The sequence below is a fragment of the Phocoena phocoena genome, chromosome 1 (assembly GCF_963924675.1).
Source record: "Phocoena phocoena chromosome 1, mPhoPho1.1, whole genome shotgun sequence".
In the NCBI taxonomy this organism is placed as follows: domain Eukaryota; kingdom Metazoa; phylum Chordata; class Mammalia; order Artiodactyla; family Phocoenidae; genus Phocoena; species Phocoena phocoena.
The window spans coordinates 60,561,265-60,585,784 of record NC_089219.1 but is presented as its reverse complement, the minus strand read 5'-3'; the positions used below and the strand labels follow the sequence as shown (position 1 = coordinate 60,585,784).

At 36.2% G+C, this 24,520-nt stretch overlaps 1 protein-coding gene across 2 annotated transcripts in view; it reads right to left on the bottom strand.

Moving 5' to 3' along the window:
- The window catches only part of LRRC7 (leucine rich repeat containing 7), a 391,693-nt gene that overhangs the window by 137,416 nt on the left and 229,757 nt on the right, over positions 1-24,520 (bottom strand). For both annotated transcript variants that reach the window (XM_065892761.1, XM_065892769.1), the window contains exon 8: positions 1,688-1,762. In XM_065892761.1, the coding sequence (XP_065748833.1) occupies positions 1,688-1,762 (75 nt within the window). The remainder of the gene's footprint in view (positions 1-1,687; positions 1,763-24,520) is intronic.

Sequence of the window (24,520 nt, the reverse complement as noted above, 5' to 3'; positions counted from 1 at the left end):
AGTAAGATGAGCCTAATTCTCATTTATACCTTCTATTGATTCTATAGCAACAGAATTTTGGAGCATCAGAGGAACAAAAGCCTCTGGAGCTGGTATGAATTACAGACCCACCATTTACTGGCTGTGTGACCTTGGCCCAGTTACTTACTCTTTCTGTTTCAGTTTCCTCATCTGTAACATGGGGTTGGTAATAAATCTGCTTCACAGGGTTGCTGTGAGAATTTGGTGAGTCATTTGTAAAATAACTAGATAGTGCCTAGCCCATGATAAATGCTATGTAAGTGTTTTTGAATACATGAATACATTGAAGAAGCAGGTATAAACTTTTCCAACTAGACATCCATTCTGATTCCTCAGTATTTGCATACGGGATTGATCACTGTCTTACTTGTTGCCCCAGGGTTAGTACATACCTTGAATATGATACAAATCAGTCTCTGCTATGTGTAGTGGAATACAGATTTGTCTCTCATGTTATATGTGAGCCCCTCAAACAAATATATTCAAGGTCATTAAGTATATTATTTTTGTAACCCTGACATTAACATGGTTTCTAGTTCATAGAGGTATATTTGTGGTTTCAAATGGTTTTTGAATAAATCAATAAATAGAAAACGTGCATGCTTTTCTGTTTTGCATTTGTGATGATAGTAGAAATGTATTCCTTTGGTGAGAGGAGAAAGTATTTTTTTCCCTAATCTTTTGTCATATTTTCTTCTTTATGTGGTCCCATGCTTGTTCAAAAGAGAATAAGCTTCCTGTTCTTGTTGCTTTTGCAATCATTTAAAAAAAAATTAAATGTTAATTCAAACAAGGAATAAGTTTGACTTTGGGAATATACATCTAAATCTCAGTGGCTGAAGAATTATTACACAACCAGCTGCCCTGGCTTCTTAGCCCAATGCAAGGAGTTTAGAGTTGGCTTTCACCAGAGACCCTTGTGATTGTTGTTGTTGTTGTTGGTGGTGGTGGTGGTGGTGTGTGTGTGTGTGTGTGTGTGTACATGCTTATATTCAAGTGCATGTGTTATGAGTGGTAAGAAGCAGTGTTTTATGGAAAGCCATTCTCTCACTGGATGAAAAAGGAATGAATAGTCACACTCAATGAGTTGACTGATAAACCTACTTTTCAGGAGGTATTATTGGATGTTCTGTTAGTTGAGAAGAAAAATCGATTCTAGTTTAACTTTCTATTTTTAACAATTTATGCTCCTTGCCTTTTTCAAAAACTCAAATATGTTCTACTGGAAATCACCTGAACCAAGAGAGAGAGATTTGTTTTGTGCAAGAGCTCTAACAATATGAGCAGAAACCATTATCTAGTTACCTACAAGAAGGTTGCTTTTGTAAAACTAAGACTTGGTATTATGTATAGCATTGTTTTTCATTTAACAATATGAACGTTTCAGCTTTTGAAAAACAGTAAATAGGGAAGGAGATGAAAAATATACACCTAAGAGAACACTAAAAATTTTCATACATTTTACACACCTATAACATTCATAAAAGTTATATGAAATATTAAAAAAACAAACTATTGAAAAACACTTGATGATGGAACACTCCTAACAAATGTTTAACTTTGAAATGAAAACACTGGGATTTAAGATGTAAGATTAACCATTATCAGTTACAATTAATATACAACATAGATGCTAGACAACGTGGCATAATAAAAACTTACATACCCCAGGTAGCACTTGCAATGCATTATTATCCATCCACAGCTCCCTTAAATTTTGTATTTGATCCAGAACTTCAGGCTAGGAGAGGAGTAGGGAGAAAAGAGAGAGGAGAAGAAAACTAAATTAGTCTTTTCTTGTCACAATACAAGATGTAATTTCTTGGATCTGGAACTTTGATTTGGGAATCTAGTGTTAATCCTATAAGAAATTCCAAGTTTAACAGACCTCTTCCAGCAAAACTGGTAATCCCTGAGGTAGCCAACCTAGTTTATGTGGAAACAATCAGAACAACAATAATAAAAGTTAAAATCTATTACCCTCCCTTAACACCCTACAATTATCCTTTGTAGTATTTATTATACTCTACACTGTCTTCTTCACTAGAGTATAACTGTTTGAAGGGCAGAGTAATGTTTGGTTTTTAATCACTGTATCCTCATATCCCCATTGTTTGCCATGATACTTGGTAAACAGTAGGTTTTTATCATATGTGTGTATTAACACCATACACACAAACATCTCCATCCCCTCGCCCAGCTCCCAGGCATTACATTACCATGATGTGTTAATAGTATAAACCCACTCTAAGAAAGATAAGAAATCTTTTCATTTACTTAACAAATAATTAGTTGTTGAATAGTGAGGATGCCTACTACATGAAACACACAGTGCAGGATCCACAGTTATTCAAACTCAGTTCCTGCCTGGAAGTAGCTGATGATCTAACTGGGGAGACAAATGCATATAAATAACTAAAACACAAGGCATCATATGGGAGAAAAGAATAATGTAGAGAAGTCCAGAGAAAAAAGAGAGATAATATAATCAAGGTGTAACCTACAGTGCATAATGAAACACTTTAACTCCCTAACTAGAAGCTGTCTCTAGCTTCTATCTCCTGGGCAGCAGACTATATATAGAAGATAGAGGTTGTTATTGCTGCCAGCATCATTTCTTGATTTATGATGACCTCTTGTTGTTTTCTCTTCAGAAATCATCCCCTCCCTCACCCTAAGGCCACCTGCTTCCCTTGAAGTTGAATCCTTTTTACCACTTCAGGGAACTGACAAAGGCCTAAGCTAATTAGTGCATTATCTTCACCTGGCCACAGGGTTTGGCTCAAGGATCCATTCAGAGCAGATAAGAAGAAATGTTCTCTGACTGGGACTTCTGGGGAAAAGACTTGCTCTTGCCTGCTGGATTTGAAACTGGAAGGGTACAGTCCTGGGGACTTCAGGCATGAGGAAAGGGGCAAAGCCTGTTTGAGTTAAAAGATGGATCCTGATGACATCATATAAGTCTAGAATTAAGCCACACCTGAAGTCAGATTTTTTTGTCTCTTCCAACTGAAAAAATTATCACTGAAAGAAGATACAACCATAGTTTAATAAAATTTGAGACCTAATTAGGAAAGCCAGTGTATTTGATAGAATACTTGTGGAAAAGAATGGAATTGTATCAATGTTACTATTAGACTATTGATAATTGTGGGTCAGTACAATACACTTCAGAGACTTCCAGGACTACTTTGGCAATAGTCTCTGATACCTTTGGCCTGCAATTGCAGTGGAACGTGATACTATTCCTGGGAGAAGTTTCATTTATAAGAAGCATCAAAACTTAAATTCATGACAGGGAAAAAAAGGACTGCATGAGTAAGTGCGGGGGGATACTTTGTGTAGGAAATATTCCACTTTCACTTAGATCATAGGGAACAGGTAGTGAACTACTCCATCTCTGTACTGGAAAACATCGGTCACATGATGCAGTTTTTCTAAGCCCAGGCATCATGCAGACTTTAGGAGAAGAGAAAGAGTTGCATACCTGATAAGTTCAACACAACTTTATGTATGTAATAAGATAGAGATTAGTGTATAAACTTGAAACAATGAGTCTTATTCAGGATGGACTAGATTATGCTGTGGTAACAAATTAATCCTGAAATCTCAGTGTCTTAACACAACAGGATTACTTCTTACCCCATGATCTTGTGTTACCTGCAAATCAAGACTTCCAGAAGAGCCAAAGCAGGAGCGACTATGGAAAACTAGCCACTGCTCTTAAAGATCTCAGGCTGGAAGTGACACTTGTCGCTTCTGCTTATAGCTCATTGTCCAGAACTGTTTATACGGCTAGGACCTAAGTTTAGGGAAGACTGGGAAATGTAGGAGGAATTCATGGAATATTTGGTGAACACTACTGCCCCTGCCACACAGTGACACCATATGAGAAAAAGAATGACAAGAAGGAATATATAGTACTTTCATAATTTAGTTATCACTTCATTCAGTAAGTACTTATTAAACAGCTTCTAAGTTCCAGGCACTGCACTAGAGTCATAATGCATGGTAAGGTCTCTGCCTTCAAGAAACCCATCGTTTATTTCTTGAGCAAACATACAAAGAACAAATACATGACATTATGGGAATATAAAGAAGGGGGTACCTATATGCTTTAGTATTGAGGGAAACCAGACATGGATTCATGGAGCTGAGATATGAAGGAGCTGGTCAGAAGAGATGAGAGGAGAGGAAACACATTTTAGCCAGAAGCAGAGTGGTGAGAAACAGCATGGTGTAGGAATGGTAACAACAGGCAGTTTGCTTTACATGATTGTCAAGTTTAAAAAGGAGTAAGTAGCAGAAAATGAGGCTAACAAAAGAAGATGCCGGTCTGTGAAGGCCTCATGTTTTGTTAGGGAGATGGGACTTTACCTTATGATCTAGAAGTATAAAAAACTTTCTAAAGGAAAGTGATTTTGGCAGATCAATGTTTTATATGTATCACTCTATCCTGGTGGAAAAAAGAAACCAGAAAAGCTTATTAGGACTAATAATAAAAGAGATAATGAGGAATAAAGATAAGTTGGATTCAGAAAACGCTTAGAAGATGCATGGCCCCCAGTTTCCCAGTACTTAGTAGTGCCACCAGTGGAGTTGCAGAATTTGGAGGTAGGAGAAGATTTATGAAAGAGACTGAATTTAGTTTAGCTTTAGGTTCCTGTGAGACACAGGTGGAAATGTCCAGAAATCAGGTGGCTATTAAAATCTGAAGCTTAAGGAATAGGTCTGTGCTAAGGTTGTACGACTTAGGCATTTTGTGGAAATAGAAACCCATGTGGATGAGCTACCTACGGGGAATGTGAAGGGACTCAGAGATGCAGGTGACCAAGGAAGGAGCCCTGTGGAACACTAATACTTGAGAGTTGAAAACAGGAAGTGCTGCTGTCAAAGCCCATTAACAATTCCCAAGAAATAAAAATAGGATCTTGGTAATAAAATAAATTCTAGCCTTTCTTTTCCCTTGTACTTCGTCTAGTTTCACTTGCTCATAGGGTGTCAGGTGCAGAGGCCTTGCCCCCCGCACTTCAGACTAGAGTTCCTCGTGCAAAACAGCTGAGCCCAACACCTCAGCTCTAGGCCGTGTGCAGAAGTGCTGTGCATGATACCGAAGTCCAAGATGGCGGCAGTGGGCCATGTGCAGAGACGCTGTACCCAGCACTGCGATCTGGAGTGACTGCCGGAAGCAGCACAGCTGTACCAGACCCAGGAGAACGCTGCCCCTGCCCTGTTGAGGAGACCCCTATGAAGCAGCCCAGCCCATAGCCCGTAGGGGAGAACTTGTGCTCTAGGGCACGAGTTCGCACCTCTCCATTCTCTTATCAAAGAATAAAGCTTTCCTTTGCTTCGGAACCGAACTCAGTTTCATTCTATTGGCACAAGCAACACCAAACAGAAGGACCCTTGTTGGGGCCCGACTTGAAAGTGTCAGTAACAGAAGGGCAAACTACAGAAGAAGGCAAGAAGAAATGGAGTCCAGAGGAGTTTAAAGGGTTATTAAAGTCCAATGAACAGAATTGTGTTAAGAATAAGTAAGTGAACAAGAGTATCATACACTGGAGAAGTGTCCAGTAAAATAAGAGATGAAGATGTCCACTCAATTTTGGAAATAGCAACATACTGGTAACCTTACTGATAGCCATTTCATGTGATAATTGTATTATAGTGGGTTGAAGATAAATGAGGCAAATAAATGCGGACAATACAGATAGAATATTCTTTGTATAGTTTGGATGAGAGGTGAGGAGAGAAGTTGTGGGGCTAGGTAGAAATTGAGGAAGTTGAGAAAAAAGAAAGCTGATAGGAAGTCACTAGCAACGAGGAACAGATTAAGGACAGGCAAAATGGTATAAAATTAATGGAGTAAATTCCAAGAGGTGACAAAAAAGATGGGATTGATAGCACAAAAAAAGGGTCTGCCCTTGAATAGAAGTGAGACACCTCACTTACTGAGACTCAAGGGAAGGTAGTAAGGTTGATGTGGTTGTAGGTGGGCATGGTGGGGGAAGGCTGGAAGTTGAGAGGGAGCATGTCTGAAGGTCTCAAATTCTCTTAATGAAGTAAGGAGCAAGGTAATCTGTTGAGCTGGCAGGGCAAGAATTTTCTATACGAAGAGCATTTTGGGAGAATGGTTCATACTGGAATCGTTGGAGGGGAATCAAAGAGGAAATTAAGGGCAATCAAAAGAGCTCTATCGGGCTTCCCTGGTGGTGCAGTGGTTGAGAGTCCGCCTGCCGATGCAGGGGACACGGGTTCGTGCCCCGGTCCAGGAGGATCCCACATGCCGCGGAGCGGCTGGGCCCGTGAGCCGTGGCCGCTGAGCCTGTGCGTCCGGAGCCTTGCTCCGCAACGCGAGAGGCCACAACAGTGAGAGGCCCGCGTACAGCAAAAGAAAAAAAAAAATGCTCTATCAATGGTAACTATTTTAACTTTTGGGGGAGCCAGGTGGGAAACTGACAGTCTAGGAAAAAACAGAAGAAATAGGAGATTTCAGGTTTCCATGAGGTCAAAGAGGAGTATTGTAAGAGTGACAGATTGAGAGAAGTAGAAGGATAAAAAATTAGAATGAGAGAGCAAAAGTTCAGAGTTTAAGATTTCTGAAGTAGTTCCAGGCAATGAAAAAATTCAAGCTTGTAACCCTGGGTAGTATGACATCTTGGTGTGTGTGGGCAGGGGAGGACGCTGTGGGAACATAAGGTCTTGCATGATCTCTGAGGATTTGGGTAACCTTTGGTGGACTGCATAGTTTGCTCCCTTGGCTGTGTTACAAAAAGTGGCAGATAAAACTGATCAATTATACCTCTAAAATACCTCTCACAATGGGTTCTACTGGGGACCCTAGACATCTAAGACAACTAGGAGAGGGATTACTGCTGCTAACCTATATTTCTACTTTATTTCAAAAGTTCTTATTTAATTTATTTAATAATATAATAAGGTAATAAGAGTCCTACTTTACAGATGAAGAATCTGATAATCATTTTCTGGGGAAAATGAGAATAGTTTGATGAGGGTTGCATAACTGCAGCTGGGATTATTACTCAAGTCTCCTGGCTCCAAAAATGACATCATCTTACAGCTTAAGACTGAAATTCTGAAATAATGAAGAATGCTTGTGATCACAAACGCCCAATAAAGAAAGTAAAGCATATGCTGGATTTCTAAAAAAAGATAATATTTTTATTACTGGATGTTATAATAAAATATGTCACAGAGGAAACTTCAGCAACTTTCTAATAAAAACAGAGACAAAATGTATTCAGCAGATCAATACATAACCTTGCTGAAACAACATGAAGATGCAATGACGTCTCATGACCAATAGATAATTTTAAAGTGGATCTTGGAGCTAAACTAAATGGCTTACACCCAACCAAACACATAAATTGCCTTTTTTCATACCGCTTAAATTCATTCTCAAAGTCAATTGTTTGTATTAAAAATGAGTGAATTAAATCAAGAATGGCTTGGCATATTCAATGCTGATGAAGGTGCTGTGAGCTGGGCACTCACATAAACTTCTTTGATGATTATAAATTCGTTTGGTCTTTTAGGAAAACATTTTCAAATATGTATCAGTTCTCAAAAGTGTTCACATTTGCTTCGGGGCAACTATCTTACTGAAATCATCTGAAATATGGAAAAATCTTATTGCAGAAAAATTTCATTGTAGAATAATTAATAATATTAAAAAGTTGGTCATGCTTTAAATAAACTACAGCATAAGGAAAGAGATAACCAAATTATGATAAAATATGTTGGTATAGCATATAAAAATGAAAATGAATTATCTATATTTTTATGTAAGATATACCCTGCAAATAAGAGCGAATGAAAAACAAGTTTAGAAAATTTGTATAGCACAAATCAATTGAGCATAAATTTTAAAAAGTTATATATTTATGAATACATAAACATACAGTAAAAATAGGAATATATAGAATAGATGCACACCAAATTAAAAACAGTAATTGTTCTGGGATTGGAGTAAGAGTAGGAAGGAGAATATAAAAGATTTCTACTTGATCTACAGTGTTTTATTTCTTTACAAAAAAAATCTAACTCAAATACAAAAAATAGTTAACATTTGTTCCTTTTGGTTGACAGGTGTTTAATATATTACTTTAAAATTTTTATATTTGTTTTCATTTTTAAAACATTAGAAAAATTATGATGGAATAATGATTAATTTTTTTCTTCATTTGCATTTCTTCTGTATTTTCCAAATTTCCTACAGTATATAGGCATTAATTTAATAAAAAATTAGAGAACATTTCAGTGTCTTGTCTTACATTTACACTTACCTAAACCACTGTAGAATTATCTTTGAAGTGATCTTATTTTTATTAGCTGAAATGAGCTAAGAAAAGGGTTACATCAGTTTTAACAAAAATAGAACATATATTTTCCATGACTACAACAAATTCAAATAACTCCTGTCATGTATATGCAGTTTTATTCTGTTCTCTTGATATGACTATATGTGTTACTTTTATTCCACTAATTTTGATAATAGAGTTTGATTATATTTATCTGTACACCTATTAAATTTTTTCTTCCAATAAGGTTAAGAGAAATGTTCACTGAAAAACATAACATCTGACATTTATCTAATTTTATCAAAATTAAACTAGGAAACTTTAAAATTTAAAAAGAGAACTTTACATTTGAAATGTCTTAAAATTTTTGAGATTACCTGGCAGATACTGTAATAACAAAACTTTGTTATTCCCAGAAACTATGCAGAACTGGAAGGTAACAGTATGGAACCTGCTTCAAAATGCTGACAAATACACTAGAAAATGGTTTCTCAAATCAATAAGCGTAAAATAACCAATGCAAATTTAAAAAATTATATTCTCCAATCAAAATGACCCAATTATGATATTTCATTGAGATGTTTCAGTTATTATAGTTTTTCTAAATTTTGAGATCAATACTTTAAAGTATTATTTTATTTTTTTTACTTTTACCATTTTTGTTTGATAACGTGAGAGTTTGCAATTTGCCGAGGAAACATGACTACATTTTAAGAAACTTTCCCTCATTTTCCTTCAATTTTTTATTCAATAATACACTTAGCTTATTACCAGCTCTATGGCTCTCACAGCTGGGAAATCTTTTATTTATGAATTCCATGGTGCACTATGGAAACTCTTTCTGATACACAAAATAACTAAAACTGTTCAGCTCTTGATGACAAGCCTACTTGTTCATTCTCTCAATTGTTCTGTCCTACATGCCTTTAGACTCTTTAACTTCTTCAGTTAATTTCTTTGGAGATAAAAACGTTAGCTCCATAGAGTCCGATCCTATTTCCAGTTTACATTAGTTTCATGTTTCTCAATTTTATTTCAGATGTCACTCCCACTAAAATGTTCATAAATTTTAAAGCTTTGGTTTTGGTTTAATTACTGCAATTAGGAACATGTAGGAAAATATTTTTATATTTCAGAAATTATTGAATAAATAAATAAATAGGCATTCTTAACAACAATAATAAAATGCATTGCTGAGAAAATCAGATTAATTTATAATTAATTAAAACACTTTTAGCCATAAACTAATAGGAATGTAATACATTCCATTTAAATAATCAAGTGAATATATTGATGGCAAACAGGAAGTAATCCACAGATGACATGATGTCGAGAGGGAGAGACAATCCATTGAATGACTGAATTAGTATCCAAAATAATCTGAAAATATTGGAAGACTCATTAATTTTCATTTGTTTATAAATACATTCATTCAATCAAGAAGACTATGTACCCCATGCAAAGAAGGCACTATAAAGGTCTTTGGGAATTTAATTCAGACTGTAACAGGGCTGTCCCTACATCTTTTCTGTCAATGTCCTGTTCTATATGCAACATATGTGGGCTGTTGCCCTCTAAGTGCCTAAGCATTAAATGTCTTCAACAAACTAGAGTTTATTCAGAATATCTGGAAACCAAGACATAGGAGAAATGGTTAAAATGCCTTAAACTGTTGGGCTGAAAAATGGAAGATGTAGGTGTCAAAGATACCCATCTTTGAGTACCTGAGGGTTGCTGTAAGGAAGAGGGGTTGGGTTTGTTCTCTCTTCACCCCCAGTTCAGAACTAGAATCAATGAGGAAAGTTGCAGGAAAGTGGATGTAAGTAAGTATTACACAGGAGTGACTTTTTCCCAGTTAGATCTCTCTAAAATGAAATAATCTAATTTCCTTTAGGAGACAGTGACTCTTCTCCTAAAGGAACACATAGCTCCATAAGAAGATATAAATAATAAAGCAATTACAACAACAAAAGCTAATTTCTATTGGTCACTTGTGACATTCAGGCACTTTTCCAAATGCATTTACATAGATTATTCTCCGTGAATCTTCACAACTATCATTGGACAGGTGGGTACTATTATTGGACAGGCAGTAAGCAGAATGATTAAGAGCATGGTTTCAGGAGCTAGCCTGAGTCCAGACCCAGGCTTTGTCACTTACTTGCTGTCAAATGTTGGCTCAGGTTCCTCTTCTGTAATAGGTAGATAACAGGAGTACTCCCCACATGGGGGGATAATGAGGAATAACTGCTACAACATTTAAAGTGCTTAGAATAGTGTCTGATTCTAAGTGTTAGTGCTCAATGCTCAGTGTGTGTTAGCTATTATCCCCATTTTATAGACAAGGAAATTTAGGCATAAAAAAGCAAATTACCATGCCCAGGAATATATGGCTAATATACACAGAAGGCAAGAGCATGATCTTGAAGTTTTGTAAGATATGATGAATAAGGTTCAAAAGGAGATGAGTATTCCAGAGAAAAGATATGGTTCACATCTAGCATGATGCTACTTGGGCAGGTAGCCTTAGAATGAAGGTGCCAAAAGAGATCAGATGTTAAAGACAGATTTTAATTTACTGAACAATTTTACTCGGTTAATATTTATTAAGAGTCTATTATGTACCAGGCACTAGAGAAAGAGTAGTAAACAAAACAACCAAGCCTTCACGGAGATTACATTCTGGTGTTTCACGTTTCCTAGGCTGGGTCCTACAAAATGTTATTAACAACTGGACAAGGGAAGCAATTCTGGTTTCATGCTTTCCAATTTAATGTACTACCCTCTACGTAGATTGCAAACTTTGATGACCTTGTCTCAATCTAAATTTAAGGGTGAAAACTGTATACCAAATACATTCTTGTCTCATAATTTGAATTGGTCTTCTTGCCTTTCTTCTCCAAAGAACTGCAGCTACTTCCTTCCTCTGCCCTCTGTCTACACTGCAGCCAGTAGCCCATTTCATTATGTCCACTCTTGCTTGAAACAGTTTTTCCATTATCCAAAGAATACAAGGCCCACATACCTTGACCATATCAGACAAAATGACCCTCATCTGACCTTTGTTTACTTCTCAGCCTTTTCTTTCACAGCACCCTCAGTTAAACGTAAGCCTCAAGGAAAACCCAACTCTTTGCTCTTCTCAAAGGCATCAAGCTTTATCTTGCAGTCTGGTCTTTGCGAATGTTGTTCTTAAAGCCTGTTCACCTGATCCCTGACTGGGTTAAGAATCCTTCCTTCTGTGTTGGTGTCCCTACTGTAGCACTTTGCAAATTACATTGTGAGATCTTTGAAGCAGGAAACTGAATCTTGTTCACCTCTGTATCTCCAATTCCTTCCATGGTAATTTGTGCATGCTAGTGCTTCAAAATTTCCATCTGAATTGAACAAAACAATTTATATTCATAATCAGTCTTTTCCTCTACACTATCTCAGTAACTCCCTCCCAAGTTCCCACTTAAAATTTGTCATCACAAGTATATGTATCACTTTTGAAGTCTCAATTGCAAATATACCACTGGCTGACCATAATCTCCTATACTTCCAGTTCACTTACTCCAGTACCCTAGAACTCCCTAGCAGAAGTTATTGATATGATATATCACTGATATGCTAAATTTACCTTTATTTGCCTATCTTTCTTTCCTTACCACACGGAGATTCATGATAAACATTCCATCATTATAAATAGTTTCCCTCAAACATCTCTCAGCAGATGTATCCTCTTTCCTTCTGTCACATTTGCCTAGATAAACTTAGTGTTTGTTGAATCCAACTTTCCGCCTTTTCTGCTACTGCACCAGGATTAGTTGAAGAAAATCACACTTTGTTTGACTGGTTTTACTGTAAATTCATGACAAGTACCTAAAATGTGGACTGAGTACTGACAGGCGACCCTATTACTTTTCCCTGAGAAGTTACTTTTCAACTCTCTGAGACTATTATAGTTCTTCAATCTTGGATCCTCCTCCTACCCCAGCTTATAACTTAGCCTATAGTTCTCTGAAACAAATGAACAAGCAAACACACCACCTGAGGTGGATTTATTCCAAAGGTAATGAAGCTTAAGTTTCAGGCCTCCCACACACATGGCTAGAAAAATTTGCAGAGGAATATATTTTAAAAACAATTAGTTAAGATTCCTGTTGTTTGCTACATTGACTTTCCCTCCATCATAGTTCCTTGGGTGCAATGTGGCACAATTGGAATTGTGTTTAGTTGAAGCTGAGTTGGGGATACATTTAGTTTGGATTTAGTGCATTATGTTTATGTGTTCTGTAGTCACTTCTGGAGTTTTCTTTCACTAAGCACCTCTGGCCCTCCCAAATTTGTATCCCCTTTTGTCCATTTGCGATCTGGATCATATCTCTTCCATCTTTTCTTGTCTTTGCAGGGATCCAGGCCTGGAGTAATCTTTTTTCCAACACACATCAATCTCTGTCTCTACTAGGTCACCTCCAGCCACATTCAAACATGATTTAGTTTGTCTCATGGCCTGTATAGTCCCTTCCAGCTACTTTTCCATTTGTTTGCTCTTCTTCACAGAGACACTTCAGAAAAAGTTTGGCCATGATTTACCTTTGCTTTCTTATGTCCCATTTACCCTTCAAGCCACTCTGATGTGTCCCTGAAAACTGCTCTTGTGCAGTTTTAGGGCTGGGGTCCCTAAAATATGGCTACATGAGTCAGACCTTTAGCTGCTAAAGTCAGACAATAAAGGATAAGTAGCAAATCAGGGGAAAAAAAAACAATCTTAAATGTAAAAATGAAAAACTTATATTAAAGACTAACTGATTAAAGAAAATTTTATAGTTATAAGTATTTTCAGGATACAGAAAAATATTTGCAGTTGCCAGTGCAATTTTAAATTCTAGAATTGTTAGATGATATATGGATGTTCATTTGTGAAAATTATAATTATGGTAAACTATAATTTCTATGTTATACCTATTTTCTCTCTCTCTTATTAATGTTTGAAATGTTGAAATACAGACATATACTTTTAGATACACCATATTCTATAATTTACAATTCCTACGAGCTAATCTATGAAAATATCTAAAATTGTTTTATTTCCTCTGTATCAGATAAATATTTTTTCCAATATGGTTATTTTACTGAATGAAAAACAAACCTGAGTCACTACTTTTTTTATTTATTGCTGTTAGTCAAGCCTGCCCCATAATGTGGATTAATTTACAATAGCAGTGAGAAATATTTTTTAATGAAACTGCTAAGATGTACATAAGAATCTATGTATAGCATTAGTTCTATTTTTTATAGATACTGGAAAAATTCTTTTTATTTTACTACTTGATGATAGCATTATTGGATTTTACTTATTTAATACAGTGAAAGTTAGTTTATCTGGCAAACCAATAACCTGAAACCTCTTTAAACTGTTAGTTCCACACTCATTATTGTAAGCCTCTGGAGCAGGGCTTACATCCCTGAATCCCTAACACTTAGCAGTGCACTTGTTGCAAAAATGTCAGCAATGACCCTTGAAGATCAAACAGATGTACTGCAAAACTGATTTACTTTCTGAATCATAAAAGACTACTTCTATTCAGAGTGATTTCAATGTAATTCAGAATTTAAATACTTTGAAAATCAGTAATCAATATCTGGTGTATAAGTAATTAGTTTTCTATTAAGTATATAATGCCCAATTACTTGAACAAAAAATAATAAAGAAATTATGTCACCAATCTGTTAAACAGTAAGAAATGCAGCAAATAAGAAACTGGATTGTCAAGTATGCATGCATATCTTTTCTGCTTGAAACCCAGTAAATGATAAGGCAGATCATTATGCCTTACATCAGTGGAAGTTAGAACCTATGTTAAAAATTGTAAATCTTTCCATGTGAAGATCATTTTGTTAAGTGTTTGGTAGCAAGAGTAGCTCATTATAGGTACGCAAGAACAGAGTCAAGACAAGACCCATTCATATTTGGGTTCCAAAGTCATCCTGTCTTCAATTTGTAGCAATTACGAAATGCTAAAACTGAGTCAACACCATTATATCCCTACCACTTAGCTTTATGCTTAATAAATATGTGTTAACTGAAAAAAAGAAAAAAAAATAGTATTATCTATCAGTAGAAGCCTTTAACCATGCTGCATTTTAGTGTTCCCATTAGAGAAGTGGAAACACTTGTATCAATACTTATCCTACTTTACTTCACTACATAGTAATGGCATTTACATCAATAAAATCTTGTGTTACACATCACAAGATTTTAAACTGTATTTTGAGAAATATAAATACTTTAAAACATTATTAGAGCTCCATGGGTTATTTTAAATAGAATTTTAGTTATTAAGTGTGCATATTTTAATTTTATTACCCTTAACATATTATAGTTTGTTTTATTTATTACTCCTGAATATGTCATCCTCTACATTTACAATACATTCTAATATTTACTATTCACTTATACATTTATTCTCAATTAAAGATCAGATCAGAACACAAGAGATATAAATATTGCTGCATATTTACTATGTTTGTTTGACCATATCTCACATAAAACAATATGAACTGGTAAAGAAAATTTATATCATTCTACAACATCTATCCCTAAACCTGTTTACTTTAATACTTATTATCTTAATAATAATAATAAATAACTAAATCTAGCAACTTCTAATACTTCTCAGTATTAGTATTAAAACTTGGAATATTCATTTGTAAGTATTCTAACTGGCCATTTCTGAACATTTAACAAGTACTTACTGAGCACCAAGCTCATGTCCAACACTCTGTTATGGGATATAGGTGCATGTGCATGTGGGGAAGGGAAAACTCAAGAGTATTGTGATATGATTTTAACATCTCATTGTTTCTACATTTGCTTTAAAACACTTTAAAAGTCTTGGTTTTATTTTTTTCTGCACAAATTCTATCATGTGAACTACACCAATACATTTTATATTTTTTAATAGTTTCACATAACAGTTGAATGAGCTGTTCGCCAGGGCATATATCTGTCAATAGGGTTCTACATCAATATACCTAAATTATTCTTATGGTACTGTGCTGATTTCTTTATTAATTCCCATTTGAGAGCTAATTGCTGCTATGTAATTTAGTAAAATTATACTATTTATTGGTGCAATCTACAAGGATCAAGGTTATGTAATTTGAAATTACATGCTCGATTATTTTGCTTGTCACTATAAAAAATATGGTACATTTTATCAGACAAATCTTTCTTTTATATTGCAAATGAGCAATGAGTTTTGAGGTTATAACTCAAATCAATTTGTATTGTATCAACTTTAAATGAGAAATTTCCTTACCTATGTAATCTTGCCTACTATTTATATTCTGGAACTCCCTGAGCTGTCGTCACATACTTACACCTTACCTACCTAGCTTTCCACCCTCACTCTTGTTACTCCTTCTCAATCTATATTGCAGTCACTCATCATGTTCCTTTCTACTATCCCTTCTGCCCAAAGTGCTTTTCCTCCTTTTCTTTGCCTGGCTAATTTCCACTCATCCTTTAGATTTCAGTTCAAGATCACTCCTTGAGGAAAGTCTTTGAATGACCAAACTCTATTTGATGATCCTCAACACTTGTCATGGCTGGAATTTTACATTTCTGAATGCATTTGATTAATATTTACTTTCCTCACTAGACTATCAACTCCACAAGGGCAGGGACTATCTCTGTTTTCACTTTATTTTGGATACTGGGAATCTGACAGAGTGATCAATAAATGTATTCATCCAACAGATTTGATTGACCACTTAACATACTTCAAGCACTGTGCTTAGCGTGGGGGATATGACAGAGAATAAAACAAAGTCATAGAGCTACATTCATTCATCCAAGAATGAATGAATGAATGAATGAATAACTCGTTGATACTAATTTTCCCATATCAACCTCTCTTCCATGTAAGAATGAACCTTTCAATTTGTGTCATGCACATTGTGCTTTACCATTAACATTTTATGTACAGTGCTTTGCAAGTAGTAGATCGCTAATAACCATTTGCCAACTTGATGAATAAACTCGTGTCCCACTGGATTAATTGCAGATGTATAGGTCAAGGCTGGCTATGTCACAGGAACAAAGGAATATATTTTAACTGCAAATTTATTATCTTTTTTGTAACAAGTTATTCTTTTCTTCATGTGTGAACAGAATGATTTCTTAAATTTTTGCCTATCATTATTATGGTTATTTAATGTTCAAATTCATATTAGCAAGTCAATAAGGAATACTGCTAAAATATGAATTCCTACAAACATGATGTGAAAAAAAGTTTCCCAGGTTTCCAGTTGTAACATATGCTATGGTCTATTTTTTTCTTTTTCATATGGAGTTGTGAACAGATGTTTGGGCAGGTTAATTCTGTACTAAATCTTGTATTTCTATATGTGCCATGCTGGCCAAGTCAGCACTGTAGCTCTCTCGTTGGTCATTAATCACCTCAAAACCACTTATTTTTGCTATTATTAAATTAAAAGGAAAATGAGAGTTCTGCTAACAAAAGCTTATTTTATACAGTGGGGAAGCAGCCTCATCTCTCATTCCTCTGCCATGAGAACTTTTACTCTTGTTACACTAATCTAATAATAAACCCTCAGCACGCTTGTGTTTCCCCATCTCTATCTATTCTTGTGATCATATCAATATCTTGGCCAGGATGCTCTCACCCCTCCCTACCCATCCAAAACCAGCTCATTCTTTGTGGCCCAGCAACTTCTGTGCCTAAGGGAAAGCTAAAATTACATCAGTCATCCCATTAACATACGTCAGCTCCACAGCGTTTGAGTTTCTATGTTCGAACAGCTAGGCCATATATTTAGGGAAAATACAAAGATTAGGTAGTCACATGTCTTTCCCTTATGATGTTATAGTTTAAGAGAGCAAAAAGGTCAGCATTCACTCAATAAATACTTACTAACTGGTGACCATTTTAAAATTTGCTGTGGATAAGAATCATCTGAAGAGTTTGATAAAATGTAGATTCTTGGGCTCCTTATGAAACCCACTGAATCAGAATTTCTGAGAGTGTGACCCAGAAGTCAAAAATTTTAACAAGTGTTGATGGTAATTTGAACATGCTTCTCTACTATACATGGCTTGCATAGGGCGGTTACTAAGCTGAATGAACAGATTCTCTGCCCTCAAGGAGCTCACATCCTAGTTAGGGCAGGTAGTTAATCACAATGCAAATGAAATATTATGTGATTATTACATTAAAAAATAGAATAGGCTTGTAAACCAGTTTCAGGGACCATAGGGGATGGAAAGAATCAATAGTACTGGATGCACTGAAACTACAAGTTAGCCTCATTGGGTTCTGAGGAATTAAAATCCCTTTAAGACAATATTCATCAGGAAGTAGAGGAGGTAGAAGGAAAGGTTGTTCTCTGTGACCATGCATCTACATGGATAGGGACAAGTATGACATAAGAAAGAAAGTAATGGGGGCAGTGGAGGTCTCCTTAGAAAGGCATTTATAGGAGGGAAAGATTATTTCTAGCTAGTAACATAAGGACATTTTTGAGGAGGTGCTGCATTGGAGCTGGGTCTTGAGGAAGGGTAAGGTGTACAAACTATAATATAGACATGAGCATGAAGGAAAGCAAGGATATTCCAGAAGGAAGAATTAGTACAAGCAGGGACACAGAAGAAGGAAAGCAAGCTGAAGGCAGGGAGAATAGAGAGCAGTTTAATTTGGCTTAGAAAAGGGTATGAGAAGGATAACTTTCTTATAGTTGTAGATTTAGGGAAACACTCTAGGAAGGTAAACCAGACCAATCTTAGGGAACCTTGAGTACTAGACCTCAGAGTAGCATTTACTCTTTGGACAACTTATTTGACACAATATATGTTACTTTTTATACCTTGTCTCCCCAACAAGCTAATATTTTCCTTGAAGGCATGGGCATGTCTCACGTTTCCTTCAAAATCCCTCAGGATGTAGCACAACGTCTAGCATACAGCAGGAGTTCAGAACATTTCTGTTGACTGATTAGGAGAGATTGTTTTTTGTTCTAGAAAGAGAGCCTTCGTAGCATGCAGGAGGGCTATGTATCACTGAGGTTTTCTTCACTCTGTTGGCACCATGTTAAGCATATGAGAAGACTGTCACCGTTGACAATCACAGAGGTCATGCTGTGAGTATGTGGAGGTGTCTAAAAATGAATAATGCAATTTTAGCCCATTGGGAACTTTACTACAGATGCATGTTCTTTTTCTGCACATTAATTGAAAATATTTTCTTAAATTGGTAAAAATGTGTACCTGGAATGGAAATAAATAGTAATGACTACCCTGTAAAACAACTGTTGGAATATTTAAAAAGTAATGACTGTTGTTTTGGGCTACACATTTAAGGAAGAAACTTTTTTATATTGTTTTGTTTTGTTGGGCTTTGTTTTGTTCTTTAGAGTTAAAGAACTGGCTCTCAAATTCTTCATGGACTATACGGCTGTTGAAGAGGGTTATGAGATGTTTCTTCAGGAAAAGTCACGATAGCTAATCCACCCCCATAACAAATCCATATGGCCAAGACATTCAGTAAATACACCCAGACAAAACATAAACATTTAGTGAAAACCTACTACATGTTTGAAAATGGTCTAGGTTCTGGGATATGCTGGTGAACAAGGGGAACAAATTCCCTAATTTTGTGAAACAAATTCTAATAAGATCTAGTAGTTTGGTGCAATTGTTCCAACAGTAACAATAGCAATAATTAGCTATATTATACAATATTTTAAAGTTTGTAAAACTTTTACATATCTGTTGTGTTATTTTTCACAACTCTCTTCCTTTCTGATTTTCCATACAATTTTCTTCTATTTTTATGTATTTCCATAGGGTCTATCATGTGATAGACCAGTGATTCTCAAATCTCTATTGCTAGCTCAGACACCTTTACTAAATTACAGATCTATATCTCTAACTATGTTTTAGATATTTTCACCTATATGTTCCAAAGGTTATTCAAACTCAATGTGTTCAGAACTTCCATCTTCTCGTATTCAACCTCCTCTCTTCCTGTGTTCCTTTTATTTCAATTAATAACAGCATTACCCACCAAATCATCCCTATTACAACTAGAAGCAACAGCTCTGATTCTTTCTCCCTTTTATCCACCTTCCCCTTTCTGTCATTTCTTTATTTTCTTGAATCCATGGATTTTTTTCTTCATTTCTTCTGTCTTCACATCTTAGTTCTGGTTATATAATTCGTTTCCTAAACTATTATAGTAATTTTCACTTATCACTGTGCTTAATCTGTTCTTATTAAAGTTCTAGCTCCTATCACAATTTCTAACACAGAGTAGGTTATAAATTTTAAAAAATTGTTGATTTAGTGATTAATTCGTCCTTCAGATCGGGGTAAATTTTAAATTGTAGGCTTAAACATATTATTCTCCTACATAAAAATTTTCAGGCTGTCATTCATGAGATAATACCAAATTCTTAGCATGACATTCAAAGATTCTAGTGCTTTTACTTCAGTTCATTTTTCTAATCTTGCCTCCTTTTATCCTACAAAAGTACCTGTATGCCAACCATATCTAACCACTTAAAGCTCTCTAAGCCTACTCTTCTGTTTCATCCATCTGTAACTTCCATGAGCTGTTCTCTTTCCCCTACTTACCTTTCAAGTCTTTCTTTACCTTGAACCTCTGTCTTTCACTCTGAAAGTCACTCTTCAGTTCTCCTGTCTTATTTTCTATCTATCTATGAATCTACCTTTGTCTCTTAATTGTGTTGCTATCATTTGCATTTCTCTTATTAGGCTTGAATTTCTGAAAGGTAAAGTTTATGTCTTTTCATCTTTGTATCCTCAGTGCTTGCAGATTACCTGCATAAACGTAGTGTAAACGTATGGTGAATGAATAAACAGTAAGTTGATTCAGATGTCAAAATGGGTTTATCTCTCATCTTTCCTGAAGTTTCACTGAAGCAGAAAAACAGAAACAAAACTGAAAACAAATAAAGGGGAAAAAATGCTGCTGCTAGTAAACAGGAAATGGTAAAACTAAGAAGCCAGAAACTTAGAGAATTTTGTAGAAGATACAAAGTAAATCCAATTATGTTTAAAAAATCCAGTGCCAATCACCTGTGACTTAATACAAACCAAAAGGAGTCCCTCTGGGAAGTCAGAATTACTTGGTTTCTCTAACAAGTTCTAAAAGTTTGTGTAAATTAGTACTGTTTTGAGAGGGGAAACTTGCAGCATCTATTAAAATTAAATATGCATAGCTAGTGATCTGGCATTTCTGCCTCTAAGAAGCCATTCTTTGCAAGTATTTGCATTTGTATGTGAAGAGTTGGTCACTGCATAATTAAAATAGCAAGATATTGGAAACAACATACATGTCCATCAATGGGTTACAGATTAAATAAATAATGTGACACCCACCATAGGAAACCACATATAACTTTTAGAGAAGAATAAAAGATGTGCAATGCTCATGACACATTCTTCAAGTGAAAAAGGTGCATATGCGTGTGCACGTGCACATTTGCAAATGCATAGAAAAAAAGTGGGATGACAGACATTGAATTGTATCTACCTCTGGGGAGTGCTAAGGGGGATTTTTCTCTTTTTCCTTTTTCACTTCTATATTACAATCACTTTTATAACTAAAGAGCAATATAAACAGTTTAACAATTTAAACAAAAAAAAATTTCAGACATGGAATAGGAGGGGCTGAGAACAAAACCGGCCATAGTTAGTCCATAAGGAACAAGAACTTCTAGATGGTCAGGATTAGTACTTAGAGTTATTTCACTATCTAGGACTGCTCATTACAGATCTGGCCCATTGCCTTCTAATATGAATAGTAGGGTCAGTTAGAGAAGGAGGCAGTATTGCAGCTAACTTCAGGTTGGCACGACAAAAGCAGCAGTGAAGTTCCACTATGTGTTTATCCTCATTAGTAATTCTTCCTCCACATCTTGCCAGCAAGTACAGCTTTAGCCCCTAGGAATCCCCTAACAATGGCTAGAAGAGATGGTGGGTTGAGAGAACTCAACTAGAGCACCTCACAACAGGTAGCTGACCACAGCATTGATTATTCAGGCATGGACTGTGCATTGGACATTTGTCACCTAAAGAAGGGCCCTCTGCTGCCATCCACCTTTCCTGAAGGACCCAAATGTTATCTACTTGTTTGTTTACCTGCTTGCTCACTCACCAGAGCCAGTATATAGTATCCTGCTTGAAGAGAGTGAAGTAGGGGAAGGGAACCAGAATCATATGAGACAGAATTATTTTATAGTTGGAGAGGTTCAGTGCTGTGCTTATCTCTGGGGCCTATAAGGCTGACACTGACTCTTGGCTGAGATAAGGGCAGTGGGATAATTAATGATTTATAATGCACTAAAGTTTGAAACTGCCCTGGTGGTACCCACTGCTGGTTTATTAGGACTTATGCCTGGCATTACAAGTCAGATAGTCTGGCTTGGCTATGTGTACAGAAGGCCATGAAAGACACTACTGGAGACTTTTAGGATGCCTCCTGAAACTAAGATTTATCATACAAATCTTGGTGATTTTATTCAGAGAGGCAGCATGTCGTGTGTGAATAATGACTTTGGGAAGCTGTACTTGGAAGGCTCTTGGGCCCCTGATGTTTGCCTGCATTCTGTTTCTACTGCTTTACTGTATAATTTACATTTATTGAAAACCTTATGTGAGAATTCTCTGTGGAGTCTCACAAATCCTTTCAATTATCTGTGTTGTAATTTTTGCAAGAACCTTGAATAAAATATAGCTGTAGTAGTTTTTTAATGCTGCATAACAAATTACTGAAAATTTAGCTGCTTAAACCAACACTCACTTATTAATTCAAGTAGGTCAGAAATCAGGGCATGATGTAGCTGTGTTCTCTGCTTAGGGTCTCAAAAGGCTAAGATGGTGGTATTGGCTAGACTGCATTATCATCTGGAGCTTGGCATCCTCTTGCAAACTCACATAGATGTGGCAGGATTCAGTTCTTTGGGGTTGTATGAAGGACGTCCCTGTTTCCTTGCTTTTTGTCAGCTACTTTCTTGTTGGGCTCGCTCTCAGGCCTAGAGAGGCCTATATTCCTTGACTATGGCTCCTTTCAAGGGCCCTCTCACACTTTCAATCTCTTTAATTAAGAAGAGTCCATTCCCTTTTAAAGGATAACCTAATTAGATCAGATTCATGCAGGATAATCTCTCTATTTAAGGCCATCTGATTTGGTATTTTAATTATATCTGCAAAATCCCAGCAGCACTTATATTAGTGTTTGACTGAATAACTGAGGGAAGACCTCTGTATTCCAGAGGGTGCAGATCTTGGGGGCCATCTTAGAATTCTGCCTTCCTCAACTGCTCCCAATTGTTAATTGAGTTTATTAATACAGACCATAGCATTGTGTTCCATGGAGCCACAGGAAGTAGAAGACTCTTGGGTATGAGAGCACTCCCTTATTTTACCAGGACAATCCTACTTGTATCTATTGTACAAAATTACAGTCTGTAGAAATTACAGCTATTATATTTTGCTTATACTTTTTCTTTTGGTCATCACATCTAGCCTCATAATTTTAAATTGTACATGTATACTTTCATTTCTTTCTTTCTTTCTTTTTTTATGGCCTCACTGCACAGCTTGCAGGATCTTAGTTCCCCAACCAGGGATTGAACCTGGACCTCAGCAGTGAAAGCACAGAATCCTAACAACTGAACCTCCAGGGAATTCCCTATACTGGTATTTCTTTGTTTTTTGTTTTTTTTTTTAATGTGGCAGACAGAATTTTTATTTTATTTATTTATTTGCGGTACGTGGGCCTCTCACTGCTGTGGCCTCTCCCATTGCGGAGCACAGGCTCTGGACGCACAGGCTCAGCGGCCATGGCTCACAGGCCTAGCCGCTCCGCGGCATGTGGGATCTTCCCGGACCGGGGCACGAACCCGCGTCCCCTGAATCGGCAGGCAGACTCTCAACCACTGCGCCACCAGGGAAGCCCCTATACTGGTATTTCTTAAATATATTGATCTGGCCTGAACTTCTGCCCAGACTCATAGTTAACAGTCTTCTTGACATCTCCATTTGGATACATAATAGGCATATCAAACTTAAGATTTCCAGAATAAAACTGATATTTCCCTCTAAAATTGCATCTCTTGTCCTTCGAATATCTAGTTGGCTGATTGGTAAAGGTCCTCCCCTATACAAAGCTAGTCTGTACAAAATGGGAAACGTAGGTGTTTTTCAAATGTGCAGACACCAAAATCAAGTGTCATAGAACATTAAGAAACAGGGAATGGCCCAAAGAAAGGAAAAAAATAAATCTCCAAAACCAACACTAAAGAAGTAGAGACACATGGATTACCTGATGAAGAATTAAAAATACCCATCATAAAAATGTTCAACAAACTTAGGAAAATGATACATGAAAAAACGAGTAGAAAATTAATTTAAAAACCCAGAAACTTTTGAGGTGAAAAACACGGTAGCTGAACTGGAAAATTCCCTAGGATTATTCAACAGCTGACTTGATCAAGCAGAAAAAAAGATGAGACATTTGAAATTATGCAATCAGAGGAGAAAAAGGAAAAAAAATTAAAAAGAGTGAAGAAAGCTCAAGGGACTTAAGGGATACTGTAAAATGTATCAATATATGCATTATGAAAATTCTAGAAGAAGAAGAGAGAGACAAGGGCAGAAAGCTTATTTAAAGAAATAATGGTTGAAAACTTCCCAAATCTGGTGAAGGAAGTGCACATTCAAATTAAAGAAGCCTATAGTTAAAAACACTGTACTGAACACTTAAAAATTTGTTAAGAGGTTAAATCTCATGTTTGCACTTTTTTTTGCCACAGTCAAACAAGCAAACAAACAAAACCCCTGCATCTTGTATAGTATTCTACTCAGAAGTAGAAATGTCATCTTTCAGTTGCTTAGTCTCAAATCTTAAACTCATCCTTAACTACTCTCCCTCTCACCCCTGACATCCCATCTGTCAACAAATCCTATTGCTTCTACTGAGGCAGGTTTCCTCTAAACTTAATGAAGTTCAAACTTTCAAGCCCCTTACTTGCATGAACTCCTTTCCAGATCCTGGGAGGCAGCCTGGCAAAGTGTTCACATGGCCATATGTTTTTGTGCAATTTGCACAAATCTTTTTTAAGGTTAAAAAATTAAAACATAATTC